The 12,933-nt window shown below is 34.6% G+C and overlaps 1 protein-coding gene across 6 annotated transcripts in view; it reads right to left on the reverse strand.

The window, feature by feature from the left end:
* Positions 1-12,933, reverse strand: part of PTPN4 (protein tyrosine phosphatase non-receptor type 4) — a 105,269-nt gene that overhangs the window by 16,223 nt on the left and 76,113 nt on the right. For 4 of the 6 annotated variants that reach the window (XM_026665478.2, XM_087950289.1, XM_026665479.2 and 1 more), the window contains 5 exons: positions 12,011-12,169; positions 8,943-9,108; positions 8,011-8,094; positions 7,865-7,921; positions 2,201-2,357 (listed from right to left, as the gene is read on the reverse strand). In XM_026665478.2, the coding sequence (XP_026521263.1) occupies positions 2,201-2,357; positions 7,865-7,921; positions 8,011-8,094; positions 8,943-9,108; positions 12,011-12,169 (623 nt within the window). The remainder of the gene's footprint in view (positions 1-2,200; positions 2,358-7,864; positions 7,922-8,010; positions 8,095-8,942; positions 9,109-12,010; positions 12,170-12,933) is intronic. The other 2 variants (XM_087950290.1, XM_026665480.2) reach the window with 1 other exon arrangement.

The following is a 12,933-nucleotide window of genomic DNA, read 5'->3' on the forward strand; positions in this document are numbered from 1 at the left end:
TATGCTCCATATGTTTCCTGTCTGAAACAGCATGCATTTGACACTTATGTGCCAGACAGTATTTGTGGAAAACAAGCATATTTTATTAGTACTGGTTAGAACAAAAACAAAACTGGAAAAAAATGTGGAGGAGGAAATTATGGTTTTTGCTTTTTAATTTGAAACTCTTTCATTTAAACTAATGCTGCTTTTAGCAGTTTGACAAGTTAAAATAGAATACATAATCAAGTTTCTTTGTAATGGCCACAATATAGAAAATTGAATTCAAAACACATACACAAATAATGAATTAAAATTATACTTTCTTGCTTGTTGACCAAGTGCAGCAATTTCAACCTGCTTAGCTCTTTTTATTTCTGGTTATATTTTTCTACTAAATGTTCCTATATTGTCACTGAGCAATAAACCAGAATTAAGTATTTCATACTCAGCCAACAAGATGCCACAATGGGTTACACAGAAGCTCATTAAGAAAATGTTATATTCATCTGGCTTAGAGAAAAGTTAAAAATGAGATACTTAAATGTAAAATGCACTGGTTCAGACTATAAGTCACATTAGGTTCAATGAGGCTTGCTTCCAAAGAAATGAATATAAGATAGCATTCTTAATTTTGGAACACTAACTGCCCAGAGCTAAAGCAGCTATAAAAAGTAAAGGAAGATTTCTTTTTAAAAAGTGGAAATTTTGCCAAAACGATGAAAGCACAAAGGTCTGTAACTTTCATTAAGATGAGCAACAATTTATTGGTATAAATAATAAAAGAAAAAATTATGAAATGATCAGAAGCAGGAAATAGACAAGATAGGCATTTCTGTAAGGATAATAAAATTTGAATAAAATAGAAATAACTATTAGAAAAAAATCTATGGTTTGATGCATTCAAAATATTTATCATTTCTTAGTAATCTATTTCAATTAATATCACCAGAAGAGAATTAAAAAATGTTGCAAAATGCTCCAGGAAAGTAAAATTTCTTCTTTAGGAAAAAGTAACTTATGAAAAGATACATCAGACATATGCATAAAATTATTAATGAATAAGCAGGAAAAGTTCTCTCTACAGACATAAAATTGATAGCTTTAGATTTGGGCTGGGGAAGAAGAAAACTTATTCATGTATCAATTCAAGGAATACAAAGCAGCAAACCATGATGATAACTATGGATGCCCATGGTTCTTTAAACAAATTAACAGTAAATACCTGAAAGAAAATCTTGCTTATAAATAAGCGATATGGGATGATGAAATAAATGTGTGTAACTTTAGAGAGGGTGAAGTTACTAAATTTATTTACACTTCTTGTGACGAAGGTTCGAAATCATTTCTTTATATATTTTCTCCTTATTCTCTTTTTCTTTCCTTTATCTTGAACTTTAGTTTCTCTGTACTCTAAATTTAGTTCGTATATGATTTTACTATTATAAACAAAATTATTTTAAAAATATATGCACTATGTAGAACTATTACAATTCTGAGTAGTGTTTTTAAACTAAACAATTATTCCAAAGTAATAAGGCATAAAATAAGGAGTCCATGTGGATTTTATTCCCCTTGTTATTGCCGACTATAGGGGATGGTGCTCATCCCTGTTTCAAGGCCATTGAGCCAGTGGTCTCCAAAGACATTTCCGTGGTCATGTGGCTACCATGACATCATGGACACTGTTACCTTCTCAATGAAGTGGTACCTATTTATCTACATTTGAACACGAAATGGTATCTATATATCTACTTGCATTTGTATGCTTTCAAACTGCTAGGTTGGCAAAAGCTGGGCCAAGGACAGACGCTCACCCTGTCACATGGCACTCAGGTCTTGAATCTAGCTGCTGGTTTTTCACCCAACAAGTCTAAGCCACCCTAATAAAGCATAAAGACGAAAGCAAATTCTTTCTTATATTGTGTATGCTGAATTAATTTGTCGTATCTACAATGTTCAACAATCTCAACATTTGAACTAGAAGATTAGGACAATTATATAATGTTCACAGAATTATTTAACCATTGTGTACCCTATTAGAGGTCAAACACTGACTTGGCTTTTTTTTTCTTAATACAGAAAACACGCTGATAATTTAAATTACATTAAAACTATGGATATATAAGGACAATAGCAGTATAAATCTCACAAATGTTCTAATAAAAGCATAGCATAACAGGAAAAAACAAGCATGTTTTATACAGGTAAAATTACTCACCATTGGGTCGAACTAGGAGCACAAGTTCCCCTGAGTGCCGCTCACAGCTAGCTTTAATAAACATAACAACTTGATCGTGGGTGTGTTCTGATATATCCCTGCCATTAATCAATACAACCTGGTCTCCTTCATTCAAACGAGGGACACAAACATCTGCCTGCAACATGAAACAAAGTTTTATTCTAGCAGATATGAGAGGTGCCTTTTCTTTTTAAATTAACAGCTGAAAAACAGAAAATGGAGATACTGAAAAATGAGATATAATGCAAAATCACAGTCCAGTGTACTTGGTTGTGCATACTTGGTTCAATATACTTTCCCCACTGGAGTAGTTTTAGGAAACATTTTGGAAGCTTTCACTTTTTTTTAATCAATTGCAGATTTGTAGCAGCATGTGAAAAGCCAGCATCATATAATATTTTATATGAAATGGACTTGTTTTCACTAACCATTACTTATCAAAAACAGATTGAACTATACTTATGCAATAACAGAAGCTTTTAATATTTCTCTCAAGGCTGTGTTTGGAGAGGAAAAGCAAAAGAGTACACTCAGTATCATTATATTATGTTATGTACTTCAGAGTTACACATCTAAATTCAACTGTTAAATAATCCAGTTTATGTCATATCAACATAACAGACACAAAAATATTGCTTACTTGTTCATTATTACTTTTCATATTTATATGTTGCCTTTTCAGAAAAAAAAGTTTCTGACATTTCTTGAGATTATCCTAATAAGTTCTAAAATATTTTGTTCTGTTTAAGAATAAAATTGGATACTAAAATAAGGAAAGCTAGGTAGATAAGATGGATAGATAGGTCCAAGCTACCCGATGAACTGTCTTGTCCTACTCATGCCAGCAGAGAGGACCTACTTTGAGTCCTATTGATCAAAGAACTCCAACTATTGGGATCCAGAAGAGCCTTCTCTGCCGTAGAGCCTGCACTTTGGAACATCCTATCCTGTAAAGTAACTTCTGTTCTCACCCTCCTATCCTTCCACAAGAGCCTGAAAACCTGGCCCTGCTGGTTGACCTGGGGACCCAAAGGAGGAGAACCACACTGGAGGTGGTAGCTACTAGATCAGTCAAACTCAATTTCACATCATGGTTGTGTTTGACCTCGGAGGGCTGGGGGTGGTGGTGGTCGTGGGTGTGTGTGTCTATGGTGGGTGTAACATGGGACTCTTGTCAGAAGCACCTGTGGTGATCAAGCGCTAAGGCAGGACTTCCCGGTGACCCCCCCCCTTACTCTCATTATAATCCTTCCTTCCTCCCTCCCTACTTTTTCCTTACCTCTTCATTCTCCTTTCTTCTTCCTTCCCCTCTTTCCTTATTTCTCCTTCCTTGCTCTCTTCCCATCTTTTTCTTTGGCTATCCTATTTTCCTTTCTCCTTTCCTGTCTCTTCTTGCATGCTCAAATGCAAAAGGAGAAATATTTCTCCTTTTGTTTTTAGTTTACTTTGATAGCCCTCTGCCAGCGAAAACGGAGCATGTGGCCCCCAGTGCCCCATTTTTGGCCTGGATGGCCTCCTGCAGCCCTCTGCCAGTGAAAACAAAGCCCAGGAGGGCCGCACATGGCCCCCAAACTCCGTTTTCATTGGCAGAGGGCTGCAAGAGGCCATCTAGGCCGAAAATGGGGTACGGGGGGGGCATGCACACCCTCTCAAGCTCCATTTTCACTAGCGGGTTGGTCCTTTGCTGTTTCCAGGCCGGCCCCACAGTCCAGATCTAAGCACCCTGCAGGTCAGATCCGGTCCGTGGGCCTTGAATTTGACACCCCTGTACTAGATTGATAGCAACCCCCCCTTACCCCCTTACCCCTGTTTCTCTACCCACCCATCTTTTGGGTTATCATATTGATGTATTCTAGTTGTATTGCTTTTTCATTGTTTATTTTATGGTTCTATTATTTTATTTCTGTTCTGTTTACACTTTCATGTTCTTTCTTTTTTTTTTTATAATAAACCACTTACAGTAGCCCCACAACAAGATAGGTAATAAATACATTTAACAATAAAACAATAAAAAAGATAAAATTGTACAATAACTTTTCAGAGTTCCCTAATGTAATCGTTTTAACATATTATTCACATATCACAAACAGAAATTTTGATTATTCACTAGCAAAGCACAGAATAATCTATTTAATACAATTAGGATTTTAACTGAACTACAATAAAAATAATCCTTTAACTATCCTTACCCCTGATCTTTAAGTCAAATGTTAAGGTTAGCAGCCCCTGACTATCCTGACTTCCACCAATTGTTTAATATCATTTTAAAAGAATCTAAATAATTGGGATCGTTACCTCTAAAAACATGAAAAGTGCTTATTTTTTTTTATCAGTTTAAAGTTTCCTGCATTTAGTTTTGTTGGAAGACCCCCAAATATTGTATTAGAGGGAGAAAATATTTTCTCTACATTTTCCATACCATTTTTAATGTTGCATCCTTAGACAATGTTCACTTTACCCACTGTGTTTCCAACACTTTAAGCATTACACAGAATCTTATAGAGCTGGGATATTGGAGCAAGGTGAATATGAACTTAAATTTCTACAAATGTGGTCCTTGACTTACAAACGCAATTGGGATTGGATTTCTGGTAGTTAAAGTTATTATGGTAGTAAATCAAAGCAACATGAGCAGACCAGAGTTTATATTTTTTACTGCTATCATTATGTGACTCATCACGATCTATGGTCATTAAGCAAACACCATATTAGTAAATGAGAACTCCTTCTTCTAAAAGGGTATTTTTTTGCCAGAAACTGGAAAAACCTTTGCAAATCACAATGATGTGATCATGGGATGCTACAACCTGATCCTAACACTGTGCTGATGCCAAATGCTTGAAATACGCTCTTGTGAATGTGGGAAGGGTGTGTATGGAATAATAGCTTATGACATCCAGAAATGCTTTTTAGCCATAAAGCACCTGTTCTGGTACTATTGTAATTTCAAGCAGTTATTAAACAATTGATTATAAGTCAAGGGACCATCATGACTTATATTGAAAATTGATGAAGTATACAGAAGGGGAAAATTATAAACCAAATACAGGTAGTCCTCAACTTATGACAACTGAGCCCCAATTTTTTGTTAAGTAAAAAATTTGTTAAATGAGTTTTGCCTCATTTTACAACTTTTTTGCCATACTTATTAAGTGAATAGCTGAAGTTGTTAAATTAGTAACATGGTTGTTAAGTGAATCTGGTTTTCCCATTGTCTTTGTCAGGTCGCAAAAGATGACATGACCCCAGGACACTGCAACCATCATAAATATGAACCAGTTGTCAAGCATCCGAATGTAAATCACATTGCACCACGGGGATGCTGCAATGGTCGTAGGTGTGAAAAATGGTCATAAGTCACTTTTTTCAGTGCCATTGTAACTTCAACCAGTCACTAAACGAACTGTTGTTATAAGTTGAAGACCACCTATACCTATTTACTTTTATGAGCAACTTTTACTTTTACATTCCATTTTACGTCTCTTTTTTTATATGCATAAACCTCAAGAAACAATACAGCAAAGTATTAAGCATTAAGCTTAACACAGAAAACTTATTTAATGCGCTTTGGAGGTGTTAATGCTATACTCGATTCTAGAGGTACAATTTAAGTAATCTTATGTTCAATAACATTATCATTTCAGAAACCATAATTAATAGTGATATAATTAATATTAGATTTTTAATCTTTAAAGGTTTGTTTCCTAACTCATCATAGTAGAATTAGAATTATTAGAATTAGAACTTTATTGTCATTGTACAAGTACAACGAAACTGTGGATGCACCCCAGCAACTGTTCGCAATATAATAAAACCAAAGCACTTAAAAATGAAGATAAGAAAGATAGAGTACCCACGTCTCCATTTGGAATTTGAGAATACAATATCTACGAATATACACAAAATATACATCCAACACTGACTGTAATGCTTAGCCGAGTATAATACACAAGAGATGGATTGTACTGTAATATGTTATTATACATCTGAATAGGTATTGAGATTTCACAACTTTTCACATCTTAATGAGGTAGTGACTTCGTGTTTATTTGCGGTTCGGATGGCCCAAGGAAAGAAACTATTCATTAGTCTAGCGGTGTGTGATTTTATTGACCTAAAACACCGTCCAGATGACAGCAGGTCAAAAAGATAATTGCCAGGGTATGAGGGGTCTTCTATAATGGCCTTGATTCTGTTTGGCTAAGTCTTCCAGGAGGCAGAGGCACCAATGATCTTTGAGCTGTGTTTAGCAGTTTTCTTGTCCTCAAATATGGATGAAAGCCAAAGATCCAGATCCTGCAGAGTGCAGCGCTTGAGCCTTCTTCACTATGGCCTTGGGTTAGGGGACCAGAAGATATCAGCTGAAATATGGATGCCAAGGAATCTGATCGAGGGACAGTTTCCACTTGTTCTCCGTTGATGATGAGTGGGTCGTGGTCCTGTCCATGTTTCCTGAAGTCCATAGTCAGTTCTTTGGTTTTATGGACATTCAGTGACAGATTATTCTGTGAACACCAGATAGACAGGTTCTCTACTTCTGCCCTATATGCCATCTCATCCTCTCCAGAGATGAGACCAATCATGGTCGTGTCGTCCACAAAATTTATGATGGTGTTTGTTGCATGGCTTGGTGAGCAGTCAAAGGTGTACAAGCCATATAGCAGGGGGCTCAAAACACAACCCTGGGGGGAACCAGTACTGAGTGTAATAGTGGAAGAAAGGTGGGGGCCAAGTCTAACAGACTGTGGTCTGTTTGTCAAAAAGTTCTTAATCCAGGAGCACGTGGGGGTGGGGACCTGCAGATTATACAGTTTGGCTACTAGTGTATCTGGGATGATAGTGTTAAACGCAGAGCTGTAGTCCACAGAGAGCATCCTCACATAGCTCTGATTGTTCTCCAGATGACTCAGCGGTCTATGAAGTGTGATGGCCACAGCATCCTCTGTAGATCGGTTTGCTCTATAAGCAAACTGATTTTGATCAAAGGAGTAGTAATAATCTTTGGTTAATATATAAAGCAGTCCTTGCTTCATAACTGCCCTGATAAGTGACTGTTCAAAATCATGATGGTTCTGAAAAAGTAACTCTATGACTGGTCCATACACTTACTACTCTCAGCATCTCCGCAGTCACAAGATCTGAGATTCTGGTACTTCAAAACCAGTGGACTGTCACAGCATCCCATGGTCACCTGACTGCCATTTTAATACTTTACAGCTGGCTTCTGATAAGCAGTCAATACAGACACCAGCAGTAAAATCACAAGTCACGGTCTCACTTAACAATTGTGGGTAATTTGCTTAACAACAATGGCAGCAGTGAGATCATAAGTCTCAATCAGTTAAGCAAGCACCATATTTATTACATAAATACCACTGTATCTAAATTATATAATGTATTACTTGCATCTTATAATACAATAAAATACTTAAAAAAAATCCTAAGAACTAAGAAGTTTTTTAAAAATCTCCTTTGATTAGGTATATAAAGTAAATTCTTACATCCCAAGTTTCCATTTCCAATGTTAAAATGATGCATCAGAATTTGCTGTTATGAAAACAGTTTTAAAGAAATAAAAAATTAAATAAAAGTACTACATGTTAAGCATATGTATCATTGCAAACTTTCTCTAATCAGACTTACAGGTGTTCCTGGGGCCACCCTAGACACTATGACAGGCATCTTCTGGTCATATCCACCCTTTGAGAGAAATATAAATAATGAAACAAATGTAAATAAAGAAACTCGAAGTATTAAAGTAGCCAAAGATATAATAAAATTTTTAATACCTTTACATTGAAACCAAATCTGCCATTTTCATCAGGTCTTATTCTGATCAGAACAAGATTGTCATGAGGAATCCCACCATTTGGCTGCAAATGAAAACAAAGTAATTTGGGTAATGAAATGCCTGTAAGAAAACAAGCAAGCTCAGAGAGCATCAAGAATCCCTCAAACAAAGTATTGTTTACTCTAATGTCAACTTCTATTAAAGAGCCACAGCTGAATTTTAAAAAGATGTATAATTTCTTATTACTAAACTAATTTTTAATAATTGGAGCTCAATTGTTTTTCCTGGAGTTATGATCATGTAAGCAGAAAATTATACAGGGAAGACAGAAAGAATATGTAATCTGATTTTAAACATACTAGGCTACACTGGAAAACAATCCAGAAAACATAGGTTGAGCCCTTCTGCTTCTCAGAGTCTTTCAGCTTTCTGAAATAGACTTTAGATATGTAGAGAGGAAGGAGAATCTTTTCCTGATAGACAGACATGGCTGAATGCTCAAAAACAGGGATTCAGTATTTGGAGTTTTAGATAAGTACCTACAGATTGCAGTTCACCATGATATCCCATTGCTACGGAAGAACTGTGTGCAAAATAAACAGAAACATAAACCTTTTTTTCCTTCTAGGCAAATCTCTTTAGTTTTTGGTAAGGTTTTTGCCATTGCCTCTTTCCTAGGGCTGAGAGAAAGTGGCTGGCCCAAGGTCATCCAGTTAGCTTTGTGCCTAAGGCAGGACTAAAACTCTTCTGGTTTCTAGCCTGATGCCTTAACCACTACATCAAACTGTCTCTCCAATATGTAGCTAATACAAATTAACATACAAGTAGCATTTAACAGATTTATAAACTACAATAATTGAAATCAATGTACATAAGCCCTATAGTTATTAATATATTCAAATCAAACAAGTGTGGAAAAAAAAATCTTACAGTAGATTTTTCGGGAGACGAGGAAGAATCATCATCATATGTTTCATTTATATGGTTATCCAATTCTATCTGTGAATGTGAATAATGAATTTGGTTCCAACTATTCTTTTTAGATTGTTTAGGTGGCAGTGCAGGTGGTTGGCCATCTATGGGGGACTCTTGACACCTACATGAGAAAATAAAAACATGAGAAATAATAACATGAGAAAATAAAAAAGACATTGTGAAAGTTTATTTACATGTTAAAAAGAATGCATTTCTAAGACAGTTTCAGAATATGGGTGTGAGAATTATACTACCTCAGCAATTGACATAAATAACTAATAGAACAGAAGATGGTACCTAAATGTAACATGATTAGAAGCTGGTCAGGGGAAAAAAGGTTTCCTATTTGCTTCTGCCCACTACAGCCTGCTATATCTTTGAGAAGAATTTCTTAGAAAAAGGCCACAGACCCAAGAAGGACTTATGTAGGCCATAAGGCACAGATGTCAAACTCGCAGCAACACTTTGCCATCATGTGACATATCGCAACATTTTTTTCCTTCATGGAACTGGGGTGGGCGTGGCTTGCCTGTGATGTATCCGGCCCACGGGCCACCAGTTTGACACCCCTGCCATAAGGCATTGCAGTGGGAAGAAATCAGGTAGATAGTTTATACAAAAGCTGTAATTTCTGCATATAATTTATCGAAATCTAGACCAGTCTTCCAGTGAAAACACTAATTATTGCATATTGTTTATATTCATGATTTCAATTGCAAATTAGGAAAAAAATGGAACTTGCAATCAAATATTATTTTGTGCACATATTGTTTCATACTGTTTTATTTCCCTTCACCTCAGTATCCAAATCTGGTCAGTTTTCCAATCTTACTTAATATGTATATTTTTTCTTAAATGATAAATTTTTCCCTGTATGTTTCAGTTTATGTGCACGTATATATGTCTATACTTCTGAGCTTCCCAGAACATAGTAATACAATTCTCTTGCAAAGGATTACTTTTGCTAAGTGTCACAGACATATACATAGAGGTGGAGTTCATTATTACATATAGGATAGCTTCATAATACACTTACTTATAGGAAGTCCCCCCCCTTAAAAACAGTATTTTCACTAATACTCCTAAATTAAAAATGTAAAATTAAAAATAGGGTCAACAGAAATAGTTCTCTTTTTAAACAGAATTGTTCTATATATATTAGACAAGAAATTTTGTTCCAGAAAGTTAATTCTGCTACTTTCTATTAAGCCACATATATACTTTATATTCTACTTCAGGGTTTCCAATGATATTTTAAGTAAAAACCCAGTTTATCATGTGCTTGCATGACAAAGAATGGCTGATTTCATTTCATTAAGAAAAATATCTGGGTTTCCCCTTTGGCATTTTCCAAAGGGGTGGGGGCACGTATGCTGTTTGTGGCAATCTCAGATTAAATGATAGATCAATGTTTCCAGATATGCTCAGGAGGAATGGGGAAGGAAAACCATAAACGTTTACACCATAAACCAGGAATGATAGCTTATCCAACCACACCTACATCCAATGTTACTGAAATCCAAATGCACAGTAGAAATCTTTATGCAGTGTCTTGTAAAAACAATTGGCCTGATAATATACTATTATTTTGCAATTTAACAAATCTGTACAATATTTCATCTGTAGTTTACATGTTGCTAGACATTCTTTTATCTAAAGTCTTAATGACAATTCATTTATTCACACTGCAAAACTGACAATTTCAATACAATTCCCACAACAGCATATTCAAGTACAAATAACCAAGGTTGTCACTGACTTGTTTTAAGATTCATTTAAATTAGAACGCTTGTGAATTCACTATTTTCATATAGAAATGCAAAGTACAAATGATTTAACATATTGCTACTGATTTACAAACCAGCATGCAATTTTTCTTCCCAATTTTCATTGTAATCTGATTAAATCCTGAGAATACATTTCCTTTACAATACCCAGGATATTATCGTGTTTAAATTCTTTTTCAAATTGATACGGTAAACAACATTTACAACGTATACACAAAACTGGACTAATATACTATGATTCCAAATGTAATACATTGTAATATATTACCATAATAAAGTGTGAGTATTAAAAATAAACTAAAAATAAACTTCCTAATTTTATTTTTGCCCAGTTAGCTATTAATTTTCTTTGAATGTTTAAAACAATGGATGTTTAAGTGGAATATTTTGAGTGAAAGTACCTTTCTGTATTGTTTCTTTCAACAATGTGCATAATCAAATAAACAAATGTAAACTTCCTATTCAGCTAAGTGCTATGTCACACAAATCTGATACTGCACCTTCCAATGTTACTATATCTCTTAAGCACAAGTAATTATTAGTACAATATATATATATATGGATTCTAATAATTTTTCCAGCAACTACTTTAAAAGAAATTCAATATGTGGTATTCTAACATACTAATATTGAGTCATGATCCATTTTATCCAAGCAAAAAATGAGAAATAATTTCTAATTGTTTAATGCATATTTAATATTCATATGGCTATTTGAGTGTGCGATTTTCCACTGTTTAAAAATATTTACAGAACTATATAGTAGATAAGTATTATCTCCTACTGAACGTGTGTGTGTGTGTGTGTGTGTGTATGTGTGTGTGTGTGAGAGAGAGAGAGAGAGAGAGAGAGAGATGGTTACTAGATTGCTTATATGAGACCTTATAGATTTATGAGATTTGCTATTAGTATGCTATATATTTATATTCTATATAAAATTAGATCCCTTATGTTACTTTTGTTCTTACTTACAAAGTATAATTAAATATAAAAATGAGATCTGCCAACCTTACAGCTATATGGAAGAAATATGGAAGTGCCTACTATCCCTGTCCTATTGTTTCTTTTATTTTTCTTATATGTATCCATTTCATATATTCATAACTATGTTTATACTTATACCTATTATCTTGTAAGCGATTGACAAATCAAATAAATCAAATAAAAAAATATATGGAAAGACTATATGTCATAGCAGTACAAAATGTATTTGCAGGATTACAAAAATCAAACTTACGGTGATGATTCTAGAATTATACTATTGGCCTGTGTAGAAGAAGGCGACCGATGATTTGCAAATACCTCACTGGGTGAAGTATGGACTACATGGTCTACTAAATGTCCAACTGAAGATGGCCGAAAACGGTTTCCCTCTTGAGTAAATGTGGAGTTGCGACTGAGCATGGAAAGAATAGTTATTCATTAACCTATTAGTAAAGATTTGTAAGTTCTGTGCTTTTAAATAGTTTTACCACATTTTTAAAAGAATAATCAAATCAGTTTCTATAAATACTACTGCTTGCACTCCTAAATGCATGCTCTCCCATTGGTGTGAAAAGCAGTCAATTAGTAGTAGTAAATCAAAATTTGTAAGAAATATATTAGAAATCAGTAAGACATTTGTCACCACAGTACTGAAGGCTATCTGTAACACTGACTGACATCTATGTAAATGATATATGTGTGGCATACATCAATAGATAAGGAACCAACATGAATCCTAAACAGTGTCCTAATATTACAGCCTTTACTCCTGTACAAATATTATTTTCCTTCTGAAGGATTTTTGCAAGATCTTTATTTAAATTAAATAAAAAAAAACCTGGTCTCCTTCCTTTTCATGTAGTTTGTTAGAAAAAGAGGAAACTGAAAAATAGCCACACAAAGAGGACCTCCCTGATTGTGGTTTAGCTTGTACAGGAAGTAAAATTCATTACCTTTATAGACAGATAATAGTATTTGTGCAGAGTTCTGAGTTCAGAAATACAGTCTTCTGCACTGTCTGATTCTGTAAGACTATTTATGTAACTAAATTATTGGAAGTTCCATTTGAACAGAAAGAGAAACCTGGATAGATATGTTAAACTATAGTTCAGTTATATAAATGCCCTGGATAAACTATAGGCTTATATAACTGAAAAAATGTGAAAGCATCTACTT

This window comes from Notechis scutatus, chromosome 1 (genome assembly GCF_049901735.1).
Source record: "Notechis scutatus isolate UNSWTSFEM ecotype Mainland chromosome 1, rNotScu1.2, whole genome shotgun sequence".
In the NCBI taxonomy this organism is placed as follows: Eukaryota; Metazoa; Chordata; class Lepidosauria; order Squamata; family Elapidae; genus Notechis; species Notechis scutatus.